This window comes from Microcaecilia unicolor, chromosome 1 (assembly GCF_901765095.1).
Source record: "Microcaecilia unicolor chromosome 1, aMicUni1.1, whole genome shotgun sequence".
Classification (NCBI taxonomy): Eukaryota; Metazoa; Chordata; class Amphibia; order Gymnophiona; family Siphonopidae; genus Microcaecilia; species Microcaecilia unicolor.
The window spans coordinates 131,305,031-131,327,122 of record NC_044031.1 but is presented as its reverse complement, the minus strand read 5'-3'; the positions used below and the strand labels follow the sequence as shown (position 1 = coordinate 131,327,122).

Here is a 22,092-nt window from a genome sequence, read left to right as displayed (position 1 = left end):
GCATTTGATTTGCCATTCTTTATGTAGTTTCCTATTATTTTCAGTCAGATCCTTCTTTCATGTTCTAAAGGATTTTCTTTTAGCTCTAATAGCTTCCTTCACCTCACTTTTTAACCAATTCTGTCTGTTGTTTGGTCTTCCTTCCTCCTTTTTTAATAGATGAAATATATTTGGCCTGGGCTTCCAGGGTGGTATTTTTGAACAGCATCCACACCTGATTTTTTTTTCATTGTTTTTCTCATTTTATCATGCTATCCTTTTTGAAAGTTAAATGCTAACGTATTGGATTTCCTGTGTGTACTTACTCCAGAGCCTATATCAAATCTGATCATGTTTTGATCACTGTTGTCAAGCGGCCCCAGCACCATTAACTCCTGCACCAGATCATGCACTCCACTAAGGACTAGGTCTAGAATTGTTCCTCCTGTTGTTGGCTCCATAAAGCAGTCCTTGATTCCATCAAAGAATTTCACCCCTCTAGCATGCACTGATGTTACATTTATCCAGTCCGTATCGGGGTAATTGAAATCACCCATTATTATTGTGTTCCCCAGTTTGTTAGCCTCCCTAATTTCTGATAACATTTCTACATCTGTCTGTTCATCCTTGCCAGGTGCCTGGCCAGGTGGACGGTAGTACACTCCTATCACTATACTTTTCCCCTTTACACTTGGAATTTCAATCCATAGGGATTCTGAGATGTGTTTTGTATCCTGTAGAATTTTTAGCCTGTTCGATTCAAGACCCTCCTTACCATACAATGCTACCCCTCCACCAATTTGATCAACCCTATCACTGCGATATAATTTGCATCCTGGTATGACAGTGTCCCACTGGTTATCCTCCTTCCACCAGGTCTCAGAAATGCCTATTATGTATTTTTTCATTTAGTACAATATATTCTAACTCTCCCATTTTATTTCTTAGTCTTCTGGCATTCGCATATAGACATTTCAGACTGTTGTTCCTATTTACATCTTGCTGAGCAGTTGATAGTGATAATGTGCAATCTTGAAAATCTGTTTGCTTTTTATTTAAAGATACATGATCTACTATGCTCTCTGTTGCAACTTCGCTACTGGGATGCCCTATCTTCCCTGTTTTGGTGATATCTTTGAAGATATCTTATTCCAAACCAATCGGTTTTGAGCCACTGTTGTCCTTCCCCAAGTTTCTAGTTTAAAAGCTGCTCTATCTCCTTTTTAAACAGTGATGCCAGCAGCCTGGTCCCACCCTGGTTAAGGTGGAGCCCATTCTTTCGGAATAGGCTTCCTCTTCCCCAGAATGTTGTCCAGTTCCTAACAAATCTAAACCCTTCCTCCCTGCACCATCATCTCATCCATGCATAGACACTCTGGAGTTCTGCCTGTCTCTTGGGCCCTGCGTATGGAAGGGAGAGCATTTCTGAAAATGCTACCCTAGAGGATCTGGATTTCAGCTTTCTACCTAGGAGCCTAAATTTGGCTTCCAGAACCTCCCTCCCACATTTTCTTATGTTACTAGTACCTACATGTACTGAGACAGCCTTCTCCTTCCCAGCAGTATCTAAAATCCTATCTAGGTGACGCGTGAGGTCCGCCACCTTCGCACCAGGCGATCCTCACATCCACCAGCCACCCAGCTGTCTGCATGCCTAATAATCAAATCACCAGCTACAACAGCCATCTTAACCCTTCCCTTCTGGGCAGAAGCTCCTGGAGACACATCATCGGTATGAGAGGATATTGCATCCCCTGGTGGGCTGGTCCTGACTACAGGATTATTTCCAACTTCACCAGGGTGATGCTGTCCATTTAGGAGACCTCCCTCTTCAAGGTAGCACAGGGGCTGGTCCCAGCAGGTGGTTTTGATAGAGTAGCAGCTAAGTGATTCAGAATATACCCATTCATAGGATGGAATAAAGGGAATGATTTTGGTTATTGTTCACTTATTTGTCTGCATTTGAAATTTTATTTTAATCTTATTGATATGTGTAGATGGTTGTACCCTGCCTTTGGAATGGCGGTGTATACATGAGTAAATATAAAGATTTTTGAGGTTTTCTTGTTCATGAAGGACAAATATAAGGCGGATGGACACCTTTGTAATCTTTTGTGTTCTCATTCATCTGTTGCTGTTGATTTTAATTTTGTTTAATGTGCAGTTCCACTTTAACCAGTCTATATGTGACAGGTGGAAGCCTGAATTTAAAAATGATAATCTGCATGGAGAAAAAGGACAATGAGCTTGTAAAATTATCACTTTTTATGCTTGTAATTGGATTTACAAGAAGGAATGGTAACATAAGTATTGGTATTGCTAATGTTTTCTTTAGGGTTGAACTTTACTGCTTTTCTTTTCTGTTTTGTTAATGCATGGCTTTGAAACAGCAGCATTGCTTAATTATAACAGAATATGCCAAGCTTTCTGGGATTAATATTTGAAGCATTGTACTAGAGTTGCAGTGATTCTGGAACAGGGGAGGGCTAGGTGACCATGGGATCCCAGTTTCAACAACAAAAAAAATCCTGCACCATGGCTCCCATGTCTTCCCAAGATGTTGGAGGCTCGCTGCACCCAAAGGTACTTGCATGTCCCACCTTTTGGGTGGAAGTCTGAAGAGAGAAGGGCCTGTGACTTAATTACCTGCTGCCATGCTTAAGAAATCATGAAGATGAGGTCACTTCAGTATTGCTTTCCTTTCAAGAGAGCCATGAGGGTCCATGGGGTCCAAATAGAGGGGCAATAGTGGAGAAATCATGCTGATTGAGGGTGGGGAGAGAGGGAAATGGGAGCCATGATATCCAGTCTTGGGAGAGGAGACATAGTTTCAGGACCCTCTGATCTTAATCCCCCTCCCCCATGCACACACATGCAGTTTGCAAAGGATCCAGTATCCTTATTTAGCTTTTCTTTATTTTACTAGGAGTGAAGGAGTTTGTCCTTACTGTAGTGCATCCTACCCTTGAAGAGAACAGTTCAACGAATATTTTTATGCTGAGTCCCAGCTTTCTCCAGAAGACCAGTATAAAAGTAAATATCAAGTAATAATCAGGTATTGGACAACATGAGCTTGTTTGGCTATTGAACTGTAGATTGTGAATTTGTATCTGTTTACCAGACATAACACAGATGCTGACTATTAACGCACTTATCTCTTGCCTTCCCATTATTCTTGGGTTGGCATCTGACAGACATGTTACTGTAGAACCTTTTGTGACGGATGATGACTATGACCACATTGCACAATTAATCATAAACCACATGGGGCTCTTACTGCAGAACTTAAAAACCATGCAGACTGGAATGGGACTTTTTTTTTTTTTTTTTTTTAAACAGTGACACTGTAAGGTTAAACATAGGTTGAAACTCAGTCAGTATCTTATTTAAAATGCTTAACAGCAGAAATTGGATCCAGCTGTGAAGATGATGTACAGTAACTTGCATGTTTCACCTGTAACTAATCTTGCTTCTGCCATTAACATGGACAGTACATCAAGGAATTTGACCCAATTTCAACCAATACTCATTTTTACCAATCTATGAGTAACATTGCCAGCCGAGCAGTTATCAATAAAGCTGGAAGACTGCCTATCCCTGTTGCGAGAGGTTACAGTTTGGAAACTGAGACCACATCAAAGTTCATGAAACATCCTGAAATATTTGGTTTTCTGCCATGGCTCTCTTTTTATACTCACTCTCAAAGGTGCAGAAGTTCAAGGTAATGGTCTCACCCATGAGAGGAAGCGACGCAGGAATAATTGTGAATTTATTTATCCAGGTTAATTTCCCACCTTCCTGTATTTGTTCAAGGCAGATTTAGAATAAAAGATAAATAATGTCTAGAACTATGTGTGCATGTGGGCTAGAGATCATGAACATCATTTTAAAGCCAGAGACCAGTAAGAGTTACTGCTGAGCTGAGAGACATTCATGTATGATATGGCCCTGCAAGAGCAGGCCACCCAAGGACACTGTTATGTTTACAGAATTAGCTTTGAGTATTGCTTCCTCCCTTCCTGTGAAGTGAACAGGAGCATTTACAAGACACCTTTAATAAATAATATTTACTACTACTACTTAACATTTCTAAAGGGCTACAAGGGTTACGCAGCGCTGTACAATTTAAACATAGACGGATGGTCCCTGCTCCAAGAGCTTACAATCTAAGAGACAAGTGAACGGTCAGTCCGATAGGGGCGGTCAAATTGGGGCAGTCTGGATTTACTGAACGGTAAGAGTTAGGTGCCGAATGCAGCATTGAAGAGGTGAGTTTTAAGCAAAGACTTGAAGATGGGCAGGGAGGGGGCTTGGCGTAAGGGCTCAGGAAGGTTGTTCCAAGCATAGGGTGAGGCGAGGCAGAATGAGCGGAGCCTGGAGTTGATGGTGGTGGAGAAGGGTACAGAGAGGAGGGATTTGTCCTGTGAACGGAGGTTACGGGCGGGAACGTAAGGGGAGATGAGGGTAGAAAGGTAGTGAGGGGCAGCAGACTAAGTGCATTTGTAGGTAAGAAGGAGAAGCTTGAATTGAATGCGGTATCTGATTGGAAGCCAGTGAAGTGACCTGAGGAGAGGGGTGATATGAGTATATCGGTTCTGGCGGAATATGAGACGTGCAGCAGAGTTCTGAACAGATTGAAGGAGGGATAGATGGCTAAGTGGGAGGCCGGTGAGGAGTAAGTTGCAGTAGTCAAGGCGAGAGGTAATGAGAGCGTGGACGAGAGTTCAGGTGGTGTGTTCAGAGAGGAAAGGGCGAATTTTGCTGATGTTAAAGAGGAAGAAGCGGCAGGTCTTGGCTATCTGCTGGATATGCACAGAGAAGGAGAGGGAGGAGTCAAAGATGACTCCGAGGTTGCGGGCAGATGAGACTGGGAGGATGAGGGTGTTATCAACTGAGATAGAAAGTGGAGGAAGAGGAGAAGTGGGTTTTGGTGGAAAGACGATGAGCTTGTTGAGTGTGTGTGGCTTGTTTTACCTGGCTGCACAGCCTGTTCTTGTTCATGTTGCCACAGTGCCTTTATTACGTCCCCCTTAACCATATCTTGTGTGCATAGTGTACATTTCTGGTTATATATTACAAAATTTATTTTTGTATTCTGTCTGGTTAATTATTTTTATTTTCTTACTTTCTTTTTGGATTCGTGGAATGTAAAAGCTAGTGATCAGGTATGAGAAATAACTTATAACATGATTCCTTACTGTACAAGAGTGTTTCGGTGTTTTTAAAAATTGTAGTCTTATCAGTCTGCTGGTTCTCCCAGGTGTTTGATGATGAGGTGGGAGAAACAGCTTTGGAACTCCAGTGCTGGGAGGGGTGTAAGTAGGGACATCTCTTCCTTCCCCACCTGCCCATTCCTAGCTGTTAACATGGACATTGCTTCTGCCACAGTACTAATACCTCTGCTCTTTTCTGGTTCCTGCTGTGACCACATGGTTCACTGAGCAGCTGTCTGAACCAATAGCCTTGTATCTATGGTACTACACTGTCAAACAGCTGCTCAGTGTTCTAGGCAACTACAGCAGAAACTGGGAGAGAGCAGGGGCAGGAACATCAGCACTGCGGCAAGAGGAACAGCCTTCTATGACCCGAGTATGAGGAGTTAGAGAAGAGCCATCAAGGATGTGTGCTGCCAGAATGGGTTTCCTAGAAATTAATATGGCATACCTTTTACACTGAGAAATTTGCAAGACATCTGATGGAGCACAGTGTATAGTAATTTATTTTTTTTTGGTGGGGGGGGGCGGGCAAGCTAGATTCTCCTCCTCTTGTCTAGCATTAAAAATTGTGGCTCTTATCCCTTTCAGGTGTGGGGGTAGATTTGAGGAGATTGTTTCCCCCCCTTTCCTCAGAGAATAATGGAGGAAAGGGGGGGTGACCCACCTACTGTTCTGTTCTTTTTCTCCAGAAGACCTCCATTATAACCCCTGGAGCAGGTAAGAGCCACTATTTCAGCATTAGAGAAAAAGTTTGCTTATTTGGACAGAAGACTGTAATTCCAGCAATAGCCCATTCATTTTTCTTTAAAGAAAAAAATAAAATGGTGATGTCGGAGAGGGATTCATGGCTATGAGAAACTGTTCAAGAATATATTTGGTTCAAATCCTACTGCTGCTGTTTGTCATCTTGGGCAAGTCACTTAACTCTCCATGGCTTCGGGTACAAAATTAGATTGTAAGCCTTCCAGGGACAGGGAAATACCCATTGTACCTGAACGTAACTCATTTGAGTTACTACTGAAAGAGGTGTGAGCAAAATCCAAAAAAATCCATTGACATCAGCATCAGAAGCATGGGTCCCAGAGCTGCATTAGACACTTTGGGATGTATCAACATTAAGAGTATCTCAATTATTCTCAACATTGAGCGCTGATAAGAGGCCATTGAGATTCGCATTGATTGATTCCCACTTGATGAAGAGGAAGCATTTGTCCTTATTTTAATTGCTGCTGAAAGATCATGGGATGCCTCAACATTACACCTTTTGAAGCATGGTGCTGTGAGCATCGAGGAACTGAGATCACTGGTGTCTTCCAGGCATTCTCAACAAGGACCACTCATCTGTGGTATCGGAGAGGATGCTCTGGCATCCATGGACTTAAGAGACACTGCTTCCTATACTCCTTAAATAATTGAAGAAGATATGCCCACTCCTACTGTGATGTGCACACCTTTGTTGATGGCAGCCTTCAAGGAGCAGCTTTATGAAGAAGTTGAAGGAAAGGATGGAGCACTTCTTTGCCCAGTGCAATGCCTCTGCTTTTACATTGATGTCAAGACCAGAAGTGATCCAACTGATTCTTGAGACCAGTTACTGGCTGCAGGACACACTTTGACACTGAGATTAAAGGGCTTGGAGTCTGTTTGCTGCACTGATGTCGTTCTCTAGGAGGAAACTTTGCCAGGGAATCGGGGATCCTTGATGTCTTGATGCACTCTGCCAAGGCATAATCCTTGGTTCACTAGGTCGATACAGGCAGAGATTCAAACTTCTGTATTGGAAGATCTTTATGAGTCTGATTCAGAGAGCTCCTAGGCATCTGAAGATTCACCAGATGAAGACGTATTCCCAGGTGTACCTTACGTTCATTGAATTTGTCAGGGAGATGACTCAGAGCATCCCATTTAAATTAGAGATAGATGGAAGAGGAGCCTAGAGACTGACCAAAACTGGTGATTTTGGTTCATGCTGAAACGAAATCCGAATCTGAACCAAAACTGAAAACAGTGCCTTGCAGGTTCTCCTAGGCCAGTTACAGCTGCTGCCACCACCTTCCCCCCTCCCCCTGTCCGAAGAGGGCTGGCAGGACACTCAACTCCTCCACCCTCCCAACACCCAAAGGCCTTCCCGGGTCCTGCCTTTTGCTTTAAGTGGCCTGGTGATCTATTGGCTTCTTCTGGGCAAGAGCGATCCCCAGTCACTCTAGCCACCGCAAGTTCCTAAGCCAAAATAGCTGCTGGAACTTCCAGCAGCAGCCTTGCAACACTGTCACAGAAGGTCAGAGCAGCCATCTTGGGACTGGAAGACGCAGAAGCAATTTCCAGTCTCTCCCTCCCCCCCCCAATATGCTTATAGTTCTGTTGTCATTGTCATATAAAGGTTAACCAGTCTCTGTACAGCTTTTAGTTGGCTTTATGTGAGGCTTCTGTTGAAATTAAAGCCATCTGCAGTGTCATAGGACCTTACTATTCTTATCCAGCTGATCAAAGCTCCTTTTGAACCAATTACTACCCGTCTATTTTGGTGGCGATTACCTCAGCTTGCTGAGTAAGCGAGCCCCAGGCTCTAGTAGTTGATCTACCTAACACTTGAGAGTTTTTCAACAATAGAGTGGTTATGCACACCCATCAGAAATTCCTTCTCAAGATAGTGCCATATTTCCATCTTAACCAAGCAGTAGTCCTACTAATATTTTTACTAGACTTTTTGCCTATCAAGGCAAAAATGCACTGCACTTTGGATTGCAAGAGAACCTTGGCCTTCTGTCTGGAGCAGACTGAAGTTCAGAGAATGAAAGCCCACCCAGCTTTTTTGTTTCTTTTTTCCCTAACAGGTTGGGGGCTGCCAATGGCAAAGACATGTTTTTATTTGGCTAGCAGACTGCATTTATTTCACTTATGCCCTGGCAGGTCGATCACAAGAGGGTCATTTCAGGGCTCATAATGTCAGAGCTATGATGGCATCAGTAGCTCATTTGAGAGTGACGTCCCTAGATATTTTCAGAGCTGAAACATGGACTTCTCTCCAAACTTCCGCCTTACATTTTTGCCTAGAACTGCTCCCAACATGACAGTAGTTTTGGCCAGACAGTCCTCCAGGATTTGATTGGGGATTTGAATCCAACTTCATCCCCCCAGCCCCTTTTCTTTCACTGGTCAACAGAAGGAAGATTGATGGCAGTGAAACACCAGTATGGTGAATAAAAGTTTATTGGATAAACACAAACCCAACATTTGGCAGTTGCCTCCATCAGGGGTATAGTTTCTACAAATGAAATCGAGACAAACATAACTTAGACAAGTTTTTTTATGTTTAAACAATTTTTATTGAGCAAACAAGGTTAACAGAGCATCAAACTGTGAGTTCATTATTTTACAATGCACTCCAAACCCCGCCCCCCATCCCCCCAATTAATATTATGTTTATGTAAAAACTATATGTATGGAGGACACAAACCAAATACAGACACAAAGCAAGGGCACATACAGCAGTCCCTCAAATTTACATAAAGCCCCACTCACCAACCCCAAAAGAAAACAAACTTCAACCTGTAAGAGAACAATACCACAAAACTTTCAGAGGGCCTGTGTTCTTATGGCCTCCTGAGCTACAATATACAAAGAGTGGTAAGGGGAAGGGGGAAGGTGAAAGGAGAAAAAAACCCAACAACTTAGTAGTAGCCCACATCATGGTCATGAGGCCTCAAAAAGAATTGAGAATGCCACTGCAAGCTCTCAGAGTTAGAGTTTGGAGATAAGGTTCCCAAATAGATAAGGTTTTTAAAAAATGTTTGACTGATGATTGGATCATGTTCTTTTCCATTAGCATCACAGAGTGAAGTGTATTGTGCCAAGCCCAGAAGGGAGGGTGCCTCTGAAACTGTCCAAACTCCCAAAATTGTCATCTTACCAACCACTCTGCAGCTCTAAGACCGTACATCTGTCTAGGAGTATACCCACTAGTGTGAAGGGAATCTTTTCCCCTTTCCCTCTTCTTCCCCCTTATGCCCTCTTTCCTCCTCTACCTCCTTCCCTCTCCCCCTCTACCTCCTTCCCCCTACCTTCTCTACCCATTCTACCCCTCTTTCCCTCCTTCCCCCTTTACCTTTTCTACTCCCCACTTCTACACCTCTTTCCCCTTCCTCCTCCCCTCCCCTATTCCTCTTCCCCCTCCTCCTCTTTACCCTTCCCCACCTCCTCCTCCTCCTTCTCTTCTTCTTTCCCACCCTCCTCTTTCCCACCACCTCTCCTTCAGAGTTTATATGTTTAGATATAAAGTCTGTGCCATATGCTTTGGCAAAACAATTAATTAGCTGCCCTCTGGACCAACTCATCTAATTTATGTCTTTGTGAAGATGTCACCTCCAGAATTGCTCAAAATATTCCAAATAAAGCCACACCAGAGATATGTAGAGGCACTCACCTTCTAATTCCTGTTGGCCACTCTCTTCTAATGCACCCCATCATCCTTGTTTTTCCCATTGCCTTATCTATCTGTTTGGCTACTTGAAGATCATGAAATATGATCACTCCTAGATCCCATTCTTCTTTTGTGCATAGAACTTCATTCCCTGTAGTGTACCATTCTACTCCTTTGAATTTTTGCAACTCAAATGTGATTGAAAATTTTTTTTTAGCATTAAATCTTACCTACCATACTCTAGAGTATGCCTTGCGCTTTGCTAGATTACTCTTTATTTCTTCGACACTTTCCACAGAACCTACCCTGTTGCAATTTGGTTATCATCAGCAAAAAACCCCAAATTATGTATGTTTTTAACATGATCCAACTAGTTTCATAATAAGAGGGCTATAAACACTAGCAAATGGTCAACTTTTCTTGAAGGCCCCTTGGGAAATCCAACTGGGCCAAGGGCTGATCCTGTGTCACATCACTGATAGCACCTGTATCCTCAGAATGAACCTAATTTACCACTACCTTGTCACCTTCCACTTGATCAGTTTTTAAACCAGACATTTTTGGCCATGTCAAGGAAGCTTAGTTAATTATCAATTGCCTGGTTAAAAGATAGAAAACAGAGAGTAGGGTTAAATAGTCAGTATTCTCAATGGAGAAGGGTAGATAGTGGGGTTCTCTAGGGGTCTGTGCTGGGACCGCTGCTTTTTAACATACTTATAAATGATCTAGAGAAGGGAATAACGAGGTAATTAAATTTGCTGACGACACAAAGTTGTTAAATCGCAAGAGGATTGTGGAAAATTACAAGAGGACCATATGAGACTGGGAGACTGGGCGTCTAAATGGCAGATGACGTTTAATGTGAGCAAGTGCAAAGTGATGCATGTGGGAAAGAGGAACCCAAATTATAGATACGTAATGCAAGGTTCCACGTTAGGAGTCACTGACCAAGAAAGGGATCTAGGCGATGTCAATGATATGTTGAAACCCTCTGCTCAGTGTGCAGCATCGGCTAAGAAAGCAAATAGAATGTTAGGTATTATTAGGAAAGGAATGGAAAACAAAAGTGAAGACGTTATAATGCCTTTATATCAGTCCATGGTGCGACCGCACCTCGAATATTGTGTTCAATTCTGGTTATCGCATCTCAAGAAAGATATAGTGGAGTTAGAAAAGGTACAGAGAAGGGTGATGAAAATGATAAAGGGGAGGGGACGACTTCCCTATGAGGAAAGACTGAAGCAGCTAGGGCTCTTTGGCTTGGAGAAAAGATGGCTGAGGGGAAATATGATAAGAGGTCTATAAAATAATGAGTGGAGTGGAACGGGTAGACGTGAATCGTTTGTTTACTCTTTCCAAAAATACTAGGACTGGGGGGCATGCGATGAAGCTACAAAGTAGTAAATTTAAAACAAATTGGAGAAAATATTTCTTCACTCAACTTGTAATTAAACTCTGGAATTCATTGCCAGAGAATTTAGAGGCGGTTAGCTTAGCAGGGTTTAAGAAAGGTTTGGACGGCTTCCTAAAGGAAGAGTTCATAGACCTTTATTAAAATGACTTGGGGAAAATACACTGCTTATTTCTGAGATCAGCTTAAAATGTATTGAACCTTTGGGGGATCTTGCCTGATCCTCATTTACCAGACTCAGTAACACATTCTGTAACCTTTCTGCTAGTTTTTGGGTTAAGATCTTATAATCTACTCCAAGTAAGGAGATGGGATGGTAAGAACCACATTCTTGAGGATCCTTGTTTAGGTTTATGGAGCAGCGTAACCCCAGCAAGTTGCATAGACCATGGAAGATCCTGGGTAATACCCAGAGCATTATATAGTGTTAGCAAAGGATTTTGTAATTGGTCTTCAAAAAAGTTTGTAAAATTAATGTGTAAAGCCATCAAGGCCATCAGTTTTGCCTATTTCTCATCAACCTCCTCATATTCTTCCTCTTAAGTTTTGAGTCTCACAGTGCCACTTTTGCACTTCCTTTTGTCACAAGCACATCTGAAACAAAAAAGAAGAGCTGCAGTCAGGATGTCGATTCTGCTGACTTTGGTGACCTATGTCCAGTTATCATCTTCTAATTTAATTTCATCTACTCCTCTTCTGGAGATCTTGGACTATACAGTAGTTTTCATTGCCATGGATGCTTCTCAGCCATGCCATCAAATCTGTTCCTCCACTTGTTTACTGAGGGAATCAACCTGCAGGCATGTTTCACACTGACTCAGTTTTATGCGATGGATCAGGCTTTCTGGACAGAGGTGTAAGTTATAATGGGGGCAATAGCTTCAGCAACACAGTGTTTCTTAGACATGGTTTTGCTGTTAGGAGCTTTGGTACTTGTTTAAAGAAATAAGAAAAAGACCTACTAAAATCCCTTCCTTTTCTTCAGCTTTTCCTGCATGGTTGCATTCTTTTATCTAAAATCTAACACCTCTACTCTGATTCCCTGTGTGTAGTCTTGTTTACTTTTTTTTTTTTTTTTTTGAGGTATGGAGTAGTTTATCTTCCTCTTTCAGACTATAAAATGTGCGCATGCATTAGTTGGGTATGCATCCTAGAGTACTGATAGAACTGAAAAACGAGCTTGTGGAGCTACTGCTAGTGATATGCAACTTATCCTTAAAATCGAGCATGGTACCGGAAGATTGGAGGGTGGCCAATGTAACGCCCATTTTTTAAAAAGGCTCCAGGGGAGATCCGGGAAATTATAGACCGGTGAGTCTGACGTCGGTGCCGGGGAAAATGGTAGAGGCTATTATTAAAAACAAAATTACAGAGCACATCCGATGACATGGATTACTGAGACCGAGTCAGCATGGCTTTTGTGTGGGGAAATCTTGCCTGACCAATATACTTCAATTCTTTGAAGGAGTGAACAAACATGTGGACAAAGGGGAGTCGGTTGATATTGTGTATCTGGATTTTCAAAAGGCGTTTGACAAGGTACCTCATGAAATGCTACAGAGGAAATTGGAGGGTCATGGGATAGGAGGAAATGTCCTATTGTGGATTAAAAACTAGTTGAAGGATAGGAAACAGAGAGAGGGGTTAAATGGGCAGTATTCACAATGGAGAAGGGTAGTTAGTGGGGTTCCTCAGGGGTCTGTGCTAGGACCGCTGCTTTTTAATATATTTATAAATGATTTAGAGATGGGAGTAACTAGCGAGGTAATTAAATTTGCTGATGACACAAAGTTATTCAAAGTCGTTAAATCGCGACAGGATTGTGAAAAATTACAAGAGGACCTTACGAGACTGGGAGACTGGGCGGCTAAATGGCAGATGATGTTTAATGTGAGCAAGTGCAAGGTGATGCATGTGGGAAAAAAGAACCCGAATTATAGCTACGTCATGCAAGGTTCCACGTTAGGAGTTACGGACCAAGAAAGGGATCTGGGTGTCGTCGTCGATAACACACTGAAACCTTCTGCTCAGTGTGCTGCTGCGGCTAAGAAAGCGAATAGAATGTTGGGTATTATTAGGAAACTAGTAAAAAAGGCCCGTTTCTGACACAAATGAAACGGGCGCTAGCAAGGTTTTCCTTGGAGTGTGTATGTTTGGGAGAGTATGTGAGAGTGACTGTTTGAGAGTCAGTGAAAGTGTGAGTGTGTGAGAGAGAGAGTGAGTCTGGGTGTGAGTGTGTTTGTGAGAGAGTGTGTGTGAGAATGAGAGTGTGTGTATGTGAGACACAGTGTGAGAGAGAGTGTGTGTGTGTGGGCAAGAGAGAGAGTGTGTGTGAGACACAGATTCTCTGTGAGAGTGAGTGTATGACACCAAGCGAGTGTGTGAGTGACTGTGTGGCACATAGAGAGTGAATGTGATACTGTGTGAGACAGAGTGTGTGAGAGTGAGAGTCAGAAAGACATTGTATATGAGAGAGAGAGTGTGAGCCGTGCCCTCCCAATCCATGGCCATCTGTCCCCTGCCCCCTCCATTCATCCTTTTCCAGCAATTCCACTCTGTCCCTGAGCCCTGCCCTCCCAATCCATGGCCATCCATGTTTGTCTGTCACCTGCCCCCTCCATTCATCCCTATCCAGCATTTCCCCTCTCTGCCTGAGGCCTGCCCTGCAATCCATATCCATCCATGGCCATCTGTCCCCTCCATTCATCCCTATGCAGCAATTCCCCTCTCCCTGAGTCCTGCCCTTCCAATCCATGCCCATCCATGCTCCTCTGTCACCTGGCCCCTCCATTTTTCCCTATCCAGCATTTCCCCTCTCTGCCTGAGGCCTGCTCTGCAATCCATATCCATCCATGCCCATCTGTCCCCTCCATTCATCCCTATCCAGCAATTCCCCTCTCCCTGAGTCCTGCCCTTCCAATCCATGCCCATCCATGCTCATCTGTCACCTGGCCCCTCCATTTTTCCCTATCCAGCATTTCCCCTCTCTGCCTGAGGCCTGCTCTGCAATCCATATCCATCCATGCCCATCTGTCCCCTCCATTCATCCCTATCCAGCAATTCCCCTCTCCCTGAGTCCTGCCCTTCCAATCCATGCCCATCCATGCTCCTCTGTCACCTGGCCCCTCCATTTTTCCCTATCCAGCATTTCTCCTCTCTGCCTGAGGCCTGCTCTGCAATCCATATCCAACCATGCCCATCTGTCCCCTCCATTCATCCCTATCCAGCAATTCCCCTCTCCCTGAGTCCTGCCCTTCCAATCCATGCCCATCCATGCTCCTCTGTCACCTGGCCCCTCCATTTTTCCCTATCCAGCATTTGCCCTCTCTGCCTGAGGCCTGCTCTGCAATCCATATCCATCCATGCCCATCTGTCCCCTCCATTCATCCCTATCCAGCAATTCCCCTCTCCCTGAGTCCTGCCCTTCCAATCCATGCCCATCCATGCTCATCTGTCACCTGGCCCCTCCATTTTTCCCTATCCAGCAATTTCCCTCTCTCCCTGAGTCCTGCCCTCCTAATCCATACCCATCCATGCTCCTCTGTCCCCTGCCGCCTCCATTCATCCTTTTCCAGCAAGTCCCCTCTCGCCCTTCCATGACCCCCCCCCTCGCATCCATGCTACTCTCTCTGCCATGTCCCAGCCTGGCCCGCCCTCTTCTCCCCCCCCCCTTTCGCATCCATGCCCCCCCCCTTCGCATCCATGCCTCGCATCCATGCCCCCCCTTCGCATCCATGCCCCCCCCTTCGCATCCATGCCCCCCCCTTCGCATCCATGCCCCCCCACCCCTTCGCATCCATGCATCCCTTTTTTTTTTTTTTTATTCTTTTTAACTTTACCTCCGTGGCGGTTCGTGCAGCGAAGCGTCAGGGAAGGAGGCGGCGCTCCCGACGTCTAGCTTTCCCTTCGCTGTGTTCCGCCTTGTTTTGAAGGCGGAACACAGCGAAGGGAAGGGTAGACGTCGGGAGCGCCGCCTCCTTTCCTGACACTTCGCTTCCGGATTTGTTTGTTTAGACGCGAGGGCGGGGCAGAGACGGCTGGATGGCTTCACACCACGAACGCCACGAACACCACGAACCCTACAGCCAGGGACTCAGGGAGTGACGTCAGATGGCTTCAGAACGTTGTCCTCATTAGAACGTTCACGGTGCGTTTTATTATATTAGATGTATGGAAAACAGGTGTGAGGATGTTATAATGCCGTTGTATCGCTCCATGGTGCGACCGCACCTTGAGTATTGTGTTCAATTCTGGTCGCCGCATCTCAAGAAAGATATAGTAGAATTGGAAAAGGTGCAGCGAAGGGCGACTAAAATGATAGCGGGGATGGGACGACTTCCCTATGAAGAAAGACTAAGGAGGCTAGGGCTATACAGCTTGGAGAAGAGACGGCTGAGGGGAGACATGATAGAGGTATATAAAATAATGAGTGGAGTGGAACAGGTGGATGTGAAGCGTCTGTTCACGCTTTCCAAAAATACTAGGACTAGGGGGCATGCGATGAAACTACAGTGTAGTAAATTTAAAACAAATCGGAGAAAATTTTTCTTCACCCAACGTGTAATTAAACTCTGGAATTCGTTGCCGGAGAAAGTGGTGAAGGCGGTTAGCTTAGCAGAGTTTTAAAAGGGGTTGGACGGTTTCCTAAAGGACAAATCCATAAACCGCTACTAAACGGACTTGGAAAAATCCAAAATTCCGGGAATAACATGTATAGAATGTTTGTACGTTTGGGAAGCTTGCCAGGTGCCCTTGGTCTGGATTGGCCGCTGTCGTGGACAGGATGCTGGGCTAGATGGACCCTTGGTCTTTTCCCAGTATGGCATTACTTATGTACTTATGTAGGCTTTTAGAATTACTCCAAAGACCTAATAAGGTGTTCTTAATGAATAATATTTTGACATCTCCTTTGAGGTGCTTGGTGTGTCACATCTGATAGTATTCAAGTTCATGAGATGACACTGATAAAAAATTTGGTGGTAGAATGTCCTGATACTTATTCTTCTTCTAAATATCATTTAGAGAGGGAATTCATCAAGGTGTGATAAAAGATTGCCTTTTATTACACCTTGATTCACTGCTGGATTCAGCAACCTGCGGGATCTCAGTACCGCTGGTTGCTGAATCTTGTTTTAAAAGAAGAGTGCTGCTTGTGAGCCACCTTGCAAGCAGTGTTGTTCCTTCTTCAGTAATTGCACCATTTTACTGAAGGCGCCAGACTGGGCCTTGCTCCCCCGAAACCTTCCCCGTCCCAGACACCAATTCTTTCAAAAGTAGTCCCTGGGGCACGTTAAAGACCAAATAACGTGACTTAAAGCCCTAAAGCTGCTTGATGAATTCCCGCCTTAGTATCATTTTTTTTAAACAGGAGATCAAGTCATCTGTGACCTGAGTGACATCATTCAAGGGTTTGAAAGAGGTTAATATATTTGTAATAGGTAAATAGGTAAATTTTCTTGATTATGAAGTTTTGTGATATTATCCAAGTATTTTCATTTCATCTTTAAAATGTTCTGATGGATAAGTGATTTCGTTACACAGGAAGGCCATTCGGTGGAGTTGAAAAACTGCTGCATCTTTACATCAGCAAATCAGAGTAAATATTGAAGTAAGACAGACTAAATATTCTAATTTAAAGTTTATTATTTTTTGACCAATATAGGTTATCATGCAGCCCAGAAATGCAGAAGTAGACCACCAAAATTCAGTAGATGATACTGACCAGAATTTGCCATTTTATGGCCTACAATTGTTGGGGTAAGCCCTGAAATTTAAAGCTTTTCTATGTTTTAATGGAGAGGAAAGAATTAAAATGTAGCCCTATGTAATGTTTGACTTCCTTTGCAGAGGAGTTGATAAACTGGGAAAATCATCATTTGAGCACATCACCTACAGTCTCTTGGGAAATTCTGTATCTCAACAACTAGCCACAACAGTTGTGGGACTCCGCAGTGGAGCACTTCTGTTCACAGGAATAAAGGTATTTATGTCTGTCATAAGCTTAGGGGATCACTTAATGACAGTTAATGTAGGCTAACACTATTTTGTGGAATGGGGTCCTGTGATAAATAGTATACTTTAATGGTATGTTGACCCAGTTAATATATTATATGCCAGTATTTCAAGTAATGACAACATGAAATAGTTACGCCTTTCTGATTTGAATTCTTTATGGGCAAGACATATTTGCTAGATCAGTAATAAGAACTGCCAAAAGTAATTTCAGCTAATAAATGGAGCAGGTATTCTGTCCATGCAAAGCACTGATAAATCGTGGGTATGTTTTTCAACATATGCTATTTTAGCATTAGTAATAGTATAGAATATGCTTTCTTTTTAATATTGTGAACTACCATATTTTTACTCATCATGTAACATGTCTACATATATAACGCATACTAAACCAGTTAATTTTGCAGTTAACATGCATTAAAAAAATAAATTGGAGATCACAACAAAACAAAAAAAGGGTCACAAGCCACTACTTTCAAATCAAATAAGCAAACAATGAGAAATAGTGGTAAGCAGGAACTGTATTCAAATGAACTCATAGCTACTGGAAATGTACCAGTCTCCAATCTAAAGTGCATAATATATAATAACTAGTAAAAGAGGCCCGTTTCAGAGCAAATGAAATGGGCGCTAGCAAGGTTTTCGTCGCCAACACACCCCCCCCCCCCCCCCTTGGCCAACCCCTTCGTTGTTCTGCCATTGTTCCGCCCCCAACGTCATGACGTTTGACGCGAGGGCGGGGCCTGGAGCGATTTTCCACCCCTCCCTGCCTCCCTCCCTGCCAACCTCTTTGTTGTTCTGCCATTGCTCCACCCTCGAGGGCGGGGCCCGGAGCGATTTTGGTGGCTTCACCACCACGAACCTTCAAACCTTTTTGAAGGAAGTCAGGGCTTGGCTTCAGTGACGTCAGTGTCCTCAGAACGTTGAGGGTGAGTTTTATTATAGTAGATGAGAAGAGTATCAGAATCGCTAATCATGGACTTTAGAATGGTTTATTAGGTCTCTTATGAGGCATCCCATTCCAGGCCTCAACCTTAAGTCCCAATTTTTTCAATCATTTACTCTTATCATATAAACATTAAAATGCTTAATTCCACATCCAGATCACAGTACTACAAAGACACTGTAAGTGATCAAAAGCAGCTTAATCCTTGAGAAAAGCCATTCATTCATCAAGTGTCTTGACTCGATGCTCATGATGCTCACCAATACTATTCACTGCAAGGATCCCCCAGTAACGGTTGTCTTTTTTTATTAGCATTTCAGCAGGACACTCCTACCTGCTTCTGGAGTCTTGCCAAATTCAAAGGCAGATTGCTCATAATCAAATCACCACCAGGTTTAACACATGCTTAAAAAGACACTACAAGTTACTTCTTGAATGGATTGCTGTTCTCATGGATTAAGCTAAGTGCTGCTTTTGATTACTTAAAGTGTCTTCGTAGTAATTGTGATTTTGAACGTGGAGTTAAGCATTTTAAAGTTTCACTAAAAGGAGCGTGCAGGATGTGAGAAGGATGAAAGAGCAGGGCAGGCAATGACGCGGCGCCAGAGACCGGCGCTAGACAAGGCTTCAGCTGGCATGGGTTGGGGACCCCTGCCAGCCAAGATACTTTGCTGCAGCAGTGGGTGGGGAGCGGTGGTATGGCAGCAGACTTAAAATATGCCCCCCCCCCCCCACCTCGGGCTCTGACCCCCTCCCACCGCAAGGTCTGGCTACACCCCTGCTTAGGGTTGAGGCCTAGAATGGGATGCCTCATAAGAGACCTACGTCCATGATTAGCAATGCTGATACTGTTCTCATTATTATATATTATGTACTTTTGATTGAAGATTGGTACATTCCCAGTAGTAGGAGTTCATTTGAATACAGTTCCTGCTTACCACTATTTCTTATTAGTTGGATATTAGAAAAATAAACACATTTGTTTTTAAGGGCTTTTCTTTTTAGGTTTTCACAGGCATTATTAACGCATGAAACCTGCAAAACACCTTTAAAAAAAAAGGACTTAAAAATAAATGTGCTAATTTTGCAATTAGCACGTCCTTAGTAAAAATACACTGAAGCAGCGCACTTACACACGTAATGGAAAGGGAGTAGGTGCAGTTTGTGACACGCATGTTTAATGCATAACATGCACATTATATACTTAAAAGTATGGTATACTATACAATCTTAGAGTTCACATTGTCTTCCAACAATCCTGCTGCATAAGTGGAGTCTTGCAGTAGCTTGATGACTCCTTATAGAAACATAAAAAAATTAAGGCAAAAAAGACCATGTGGCCTATCCAGTCTGCTTATCCATGCCATCTACTATCCCTTCCTCTCTCCCCCTATAGATCCTATGTACCTCTCACAAGCTTTCTTGAATTCAGTTACAGTTTTCGTCTCTGCCACTTCCACCAGGAGGCCATTCCATGAATTCATCACCCTTTCCGTGAAGAAGTATTTTTTCAGGTTATTTATATACTTAGATACATCTTTGTCTCCATTTCTGTTATCGGTGACACTAGTTTTTAAATATTTAAACATCATGGCCTTTTCACTTTCCTATATAAGTGTCTCAAACTTCCCATAATCAAACAACCCAGCAACGGTAGCATTCAGCAGTCTGTCACACTCCTTGCATACTCATACTACCTGGTCCTCTGGGTCTGCTACAGGGAGCTTCTTAGCTTTGACCTGAGGCCTTATTGTTTTAAGTGAGCTACATCTTGGCTGGATTCCACAGTGCAAGCTAGATCCTTCTTATACAACTCCATGCAATAGCAAACCATAACTTTTTTGCTTTTTCCCCAGTCTGGCTGAAAAGTCTTGGAACAGCAGCAGCCTGGCCCCTTTATAGTCCCTCTTATTTCTGTAAAGCCATAGTAATTTACTTTTATCAGTGTAGTTCAAGCTTCTTCCTATTATTGGCCTTGGTTTCATGTTGCCATTGTGCTTCACTCTCTGTCTCTGCCTTCTCACCTGAATCAGTCTCTCTTCTTTTGGCAATGATAAAACCTCAAGGAACCATGTTTCCACCATGTTTAACAGGCTTTAATTTTGTACCTCTTTTGGGAGACCAGTTATTCTGATGATATTCACTCCTCACTGGTTCTCTTGGCCTTCCATTCTGTCTTGCAGCAATGTCTTCTGCATGTCTTGTTCTTGCACTCTTGTCTTTAATCCCCTATGCAGTCCTTACAGTGTGAGATCTTTTCTGCACATACTGAATTCCCTGAGACTTCAACTTTTCCTTAATATCATTAGTGGAGGTTTGGATCTTGGAGAGATTATGCTCCTGAATTGCAGCGAGGTTGTGGTCAATTTGCAAACTGCTTCTTCCTGCATAGTAAATAAGTTGTGCTAGCTGTGCCGCCATTTTGCTTTCAGCCTGCTTGCTTTTTATTCTGCAGGTTTTCCTATGCTTTACTAGTCGTTGCTTCCATTTCACAGCACTCATCATTGTTCCTTTCAGGAAGGGTGTACCCAAAATACTGCCACACACACATTCTTTCTTTTTTTTTTTTTGCAGTTAGGAAGTTTGGGTTATATTTTGGAAAGTGGCCCAGATCATCATGCCATCCCCATAATTCTTCCCAAGGTTTCTAGTCCACTAACCACTAGGCCACTCCTCTGACCTACCTTCATAATTCTTTATTTCATGATTATCATTGCAGTATTGTAAGCTTCTTTGATATTAATTGAAAGCTAAGTACTGTTAAATAGAAATATGTTTTGCTTTGATGTTCGTCTGCTTTTGTATTAGTGTGCTAATCAGATTGGGAGGGGGAATTAGTATTTGTACCATATACAACTGCTAATCACAAAATACTATTTTTCCAGGGCAGCGGAAAATCAACTTTAGCAAGGGCTGTTTGCAAAGAAGCATTTGATAGGCTAGAAGCCCATGTGGAAGTAATTGACTGTAAAGCCTTAAGAGGTAAGAACATGTCAACCATAAATAGATGTGATAGCTACAAGTATTTTGACTGTTAGTAAGGGAAGAATAGTAGCTTCAGTCCTGGAGTTTGGAATTGAACATGTTTGCTCCTGGATTTATGGCTTACTGATGTACAGAAAAGTCCAACAAAATTCTTGAAAGAAGCAGGTCATAAGTTTGTGAACTGCACACCACTGCTCTGTGTGATTTGGATTGCTGTGTTGCCATAAGGCAGGGACAGATGTTATAACTGAAGTAACAGGCTGGAGCAAAGAATAAAGACAGCTACTGCAAACGCCAGGCTGGATGTGGTGTTCATAGGGATCCAACAATGGTCCAGAGCAGTTGCAAGCAGCATCCGGTCATAGTAGATTTTAAATGAGACTTGAATATGACCATAGAGGGAGCAAGAAGCATCAAGCTGTTCCAGGCATATGTTGCCTCAAGATAGAACACATGGAGTCTGGAATTAACATTGGAGAAAAAAGGCATATATGAGAGCAGCTTGCCTGATGAATAATGATCACCAGAAGGGGAGATGAGAGGAGAGTATCATGACCCTGCAGAGTAAGTGTACTTGTAGAGTTAGATAAATTTTGAGCTGGATCTGGAAGCAAATGTGAAACCAGTGTAATGTATGAGAAGAGGAGTAACATGGTTGTGAAGATGGTGGAAGAAAATCCATCCATCTTTCATGGTCTTCAGAACCTTTAATCCAAATTTTCTAAGTAGATATTACCCATATTTAGGAATCTGGTTATTAATGTGCATCATACAGGTAGGGTGAGAATGGGCATGAGTGCACTTAACTACACATTTAATGGGAAGTGGCAATTGCACCTGACTAATTGCAAATACACCTACCCTAGATTCTATAAATGGCACCCAGAATTGTGTGTGTTTTGATGTGTGAGCCTGTTTTAGGGGTCAAATACCTGTGTTGTGTATTGGAACAATGTGGTCCTGTATATATATATATATATATATATATATATATATATATATATATATATATATATATATATATGTGTGTGTGTGTGTGTGTGTGTGGAAGATACTTGTATTCAACCGTGCAATACAGCAATAAACAATAAGCCACTAAGCGTTCTGGCTGCAGGAGAACCCG

The 22,092-nt window shown here is 43.0% G+C and overlaps 1 protein-coding gene and 1 long non-coding RNA gene across 2 annotated transcripts in view; one reads left to right on the top strand and one right to left on the bottom strand.

Annotated features, from left to right (window-relative positions):
• PEX1 (peroxisomal biogenesis factor 1) overlaps positions 1 to 22,092 on the top strand; it is a 165,896-nt gene that overhangs the window by 56,448 nt on the left and 87,356 nt on the right. The window contains 4 exon segments of the mRNA XM_030200341.1: positions 2,906 to 3,012; positions 16,689 to 16,783; positions 16,874 to 17,006; positions 20,870 to 20,966. Coding sequence (XP_030056201.1) covers positions 2,906 to 3,012; positions 16,689 to 16,783; positions 16,874 to 17,006; positions 20,870 to 20,966 — 432 coding nt within the window.
• LOC115468588 lies at positions 2,652 to 20,872 on the bottom strand. Its single transcript, XR_003941893.1, has 3 exons — positions 20,198 to 20,872; positions 18,251 to 18,256; positions 2,652 to 2,662 (listed from the first exon to the last, which is right to left on the bottom strand). It is a non-coding gene; the product is annotated as an uncharacterized LOC115468588 (long non-coding RNA).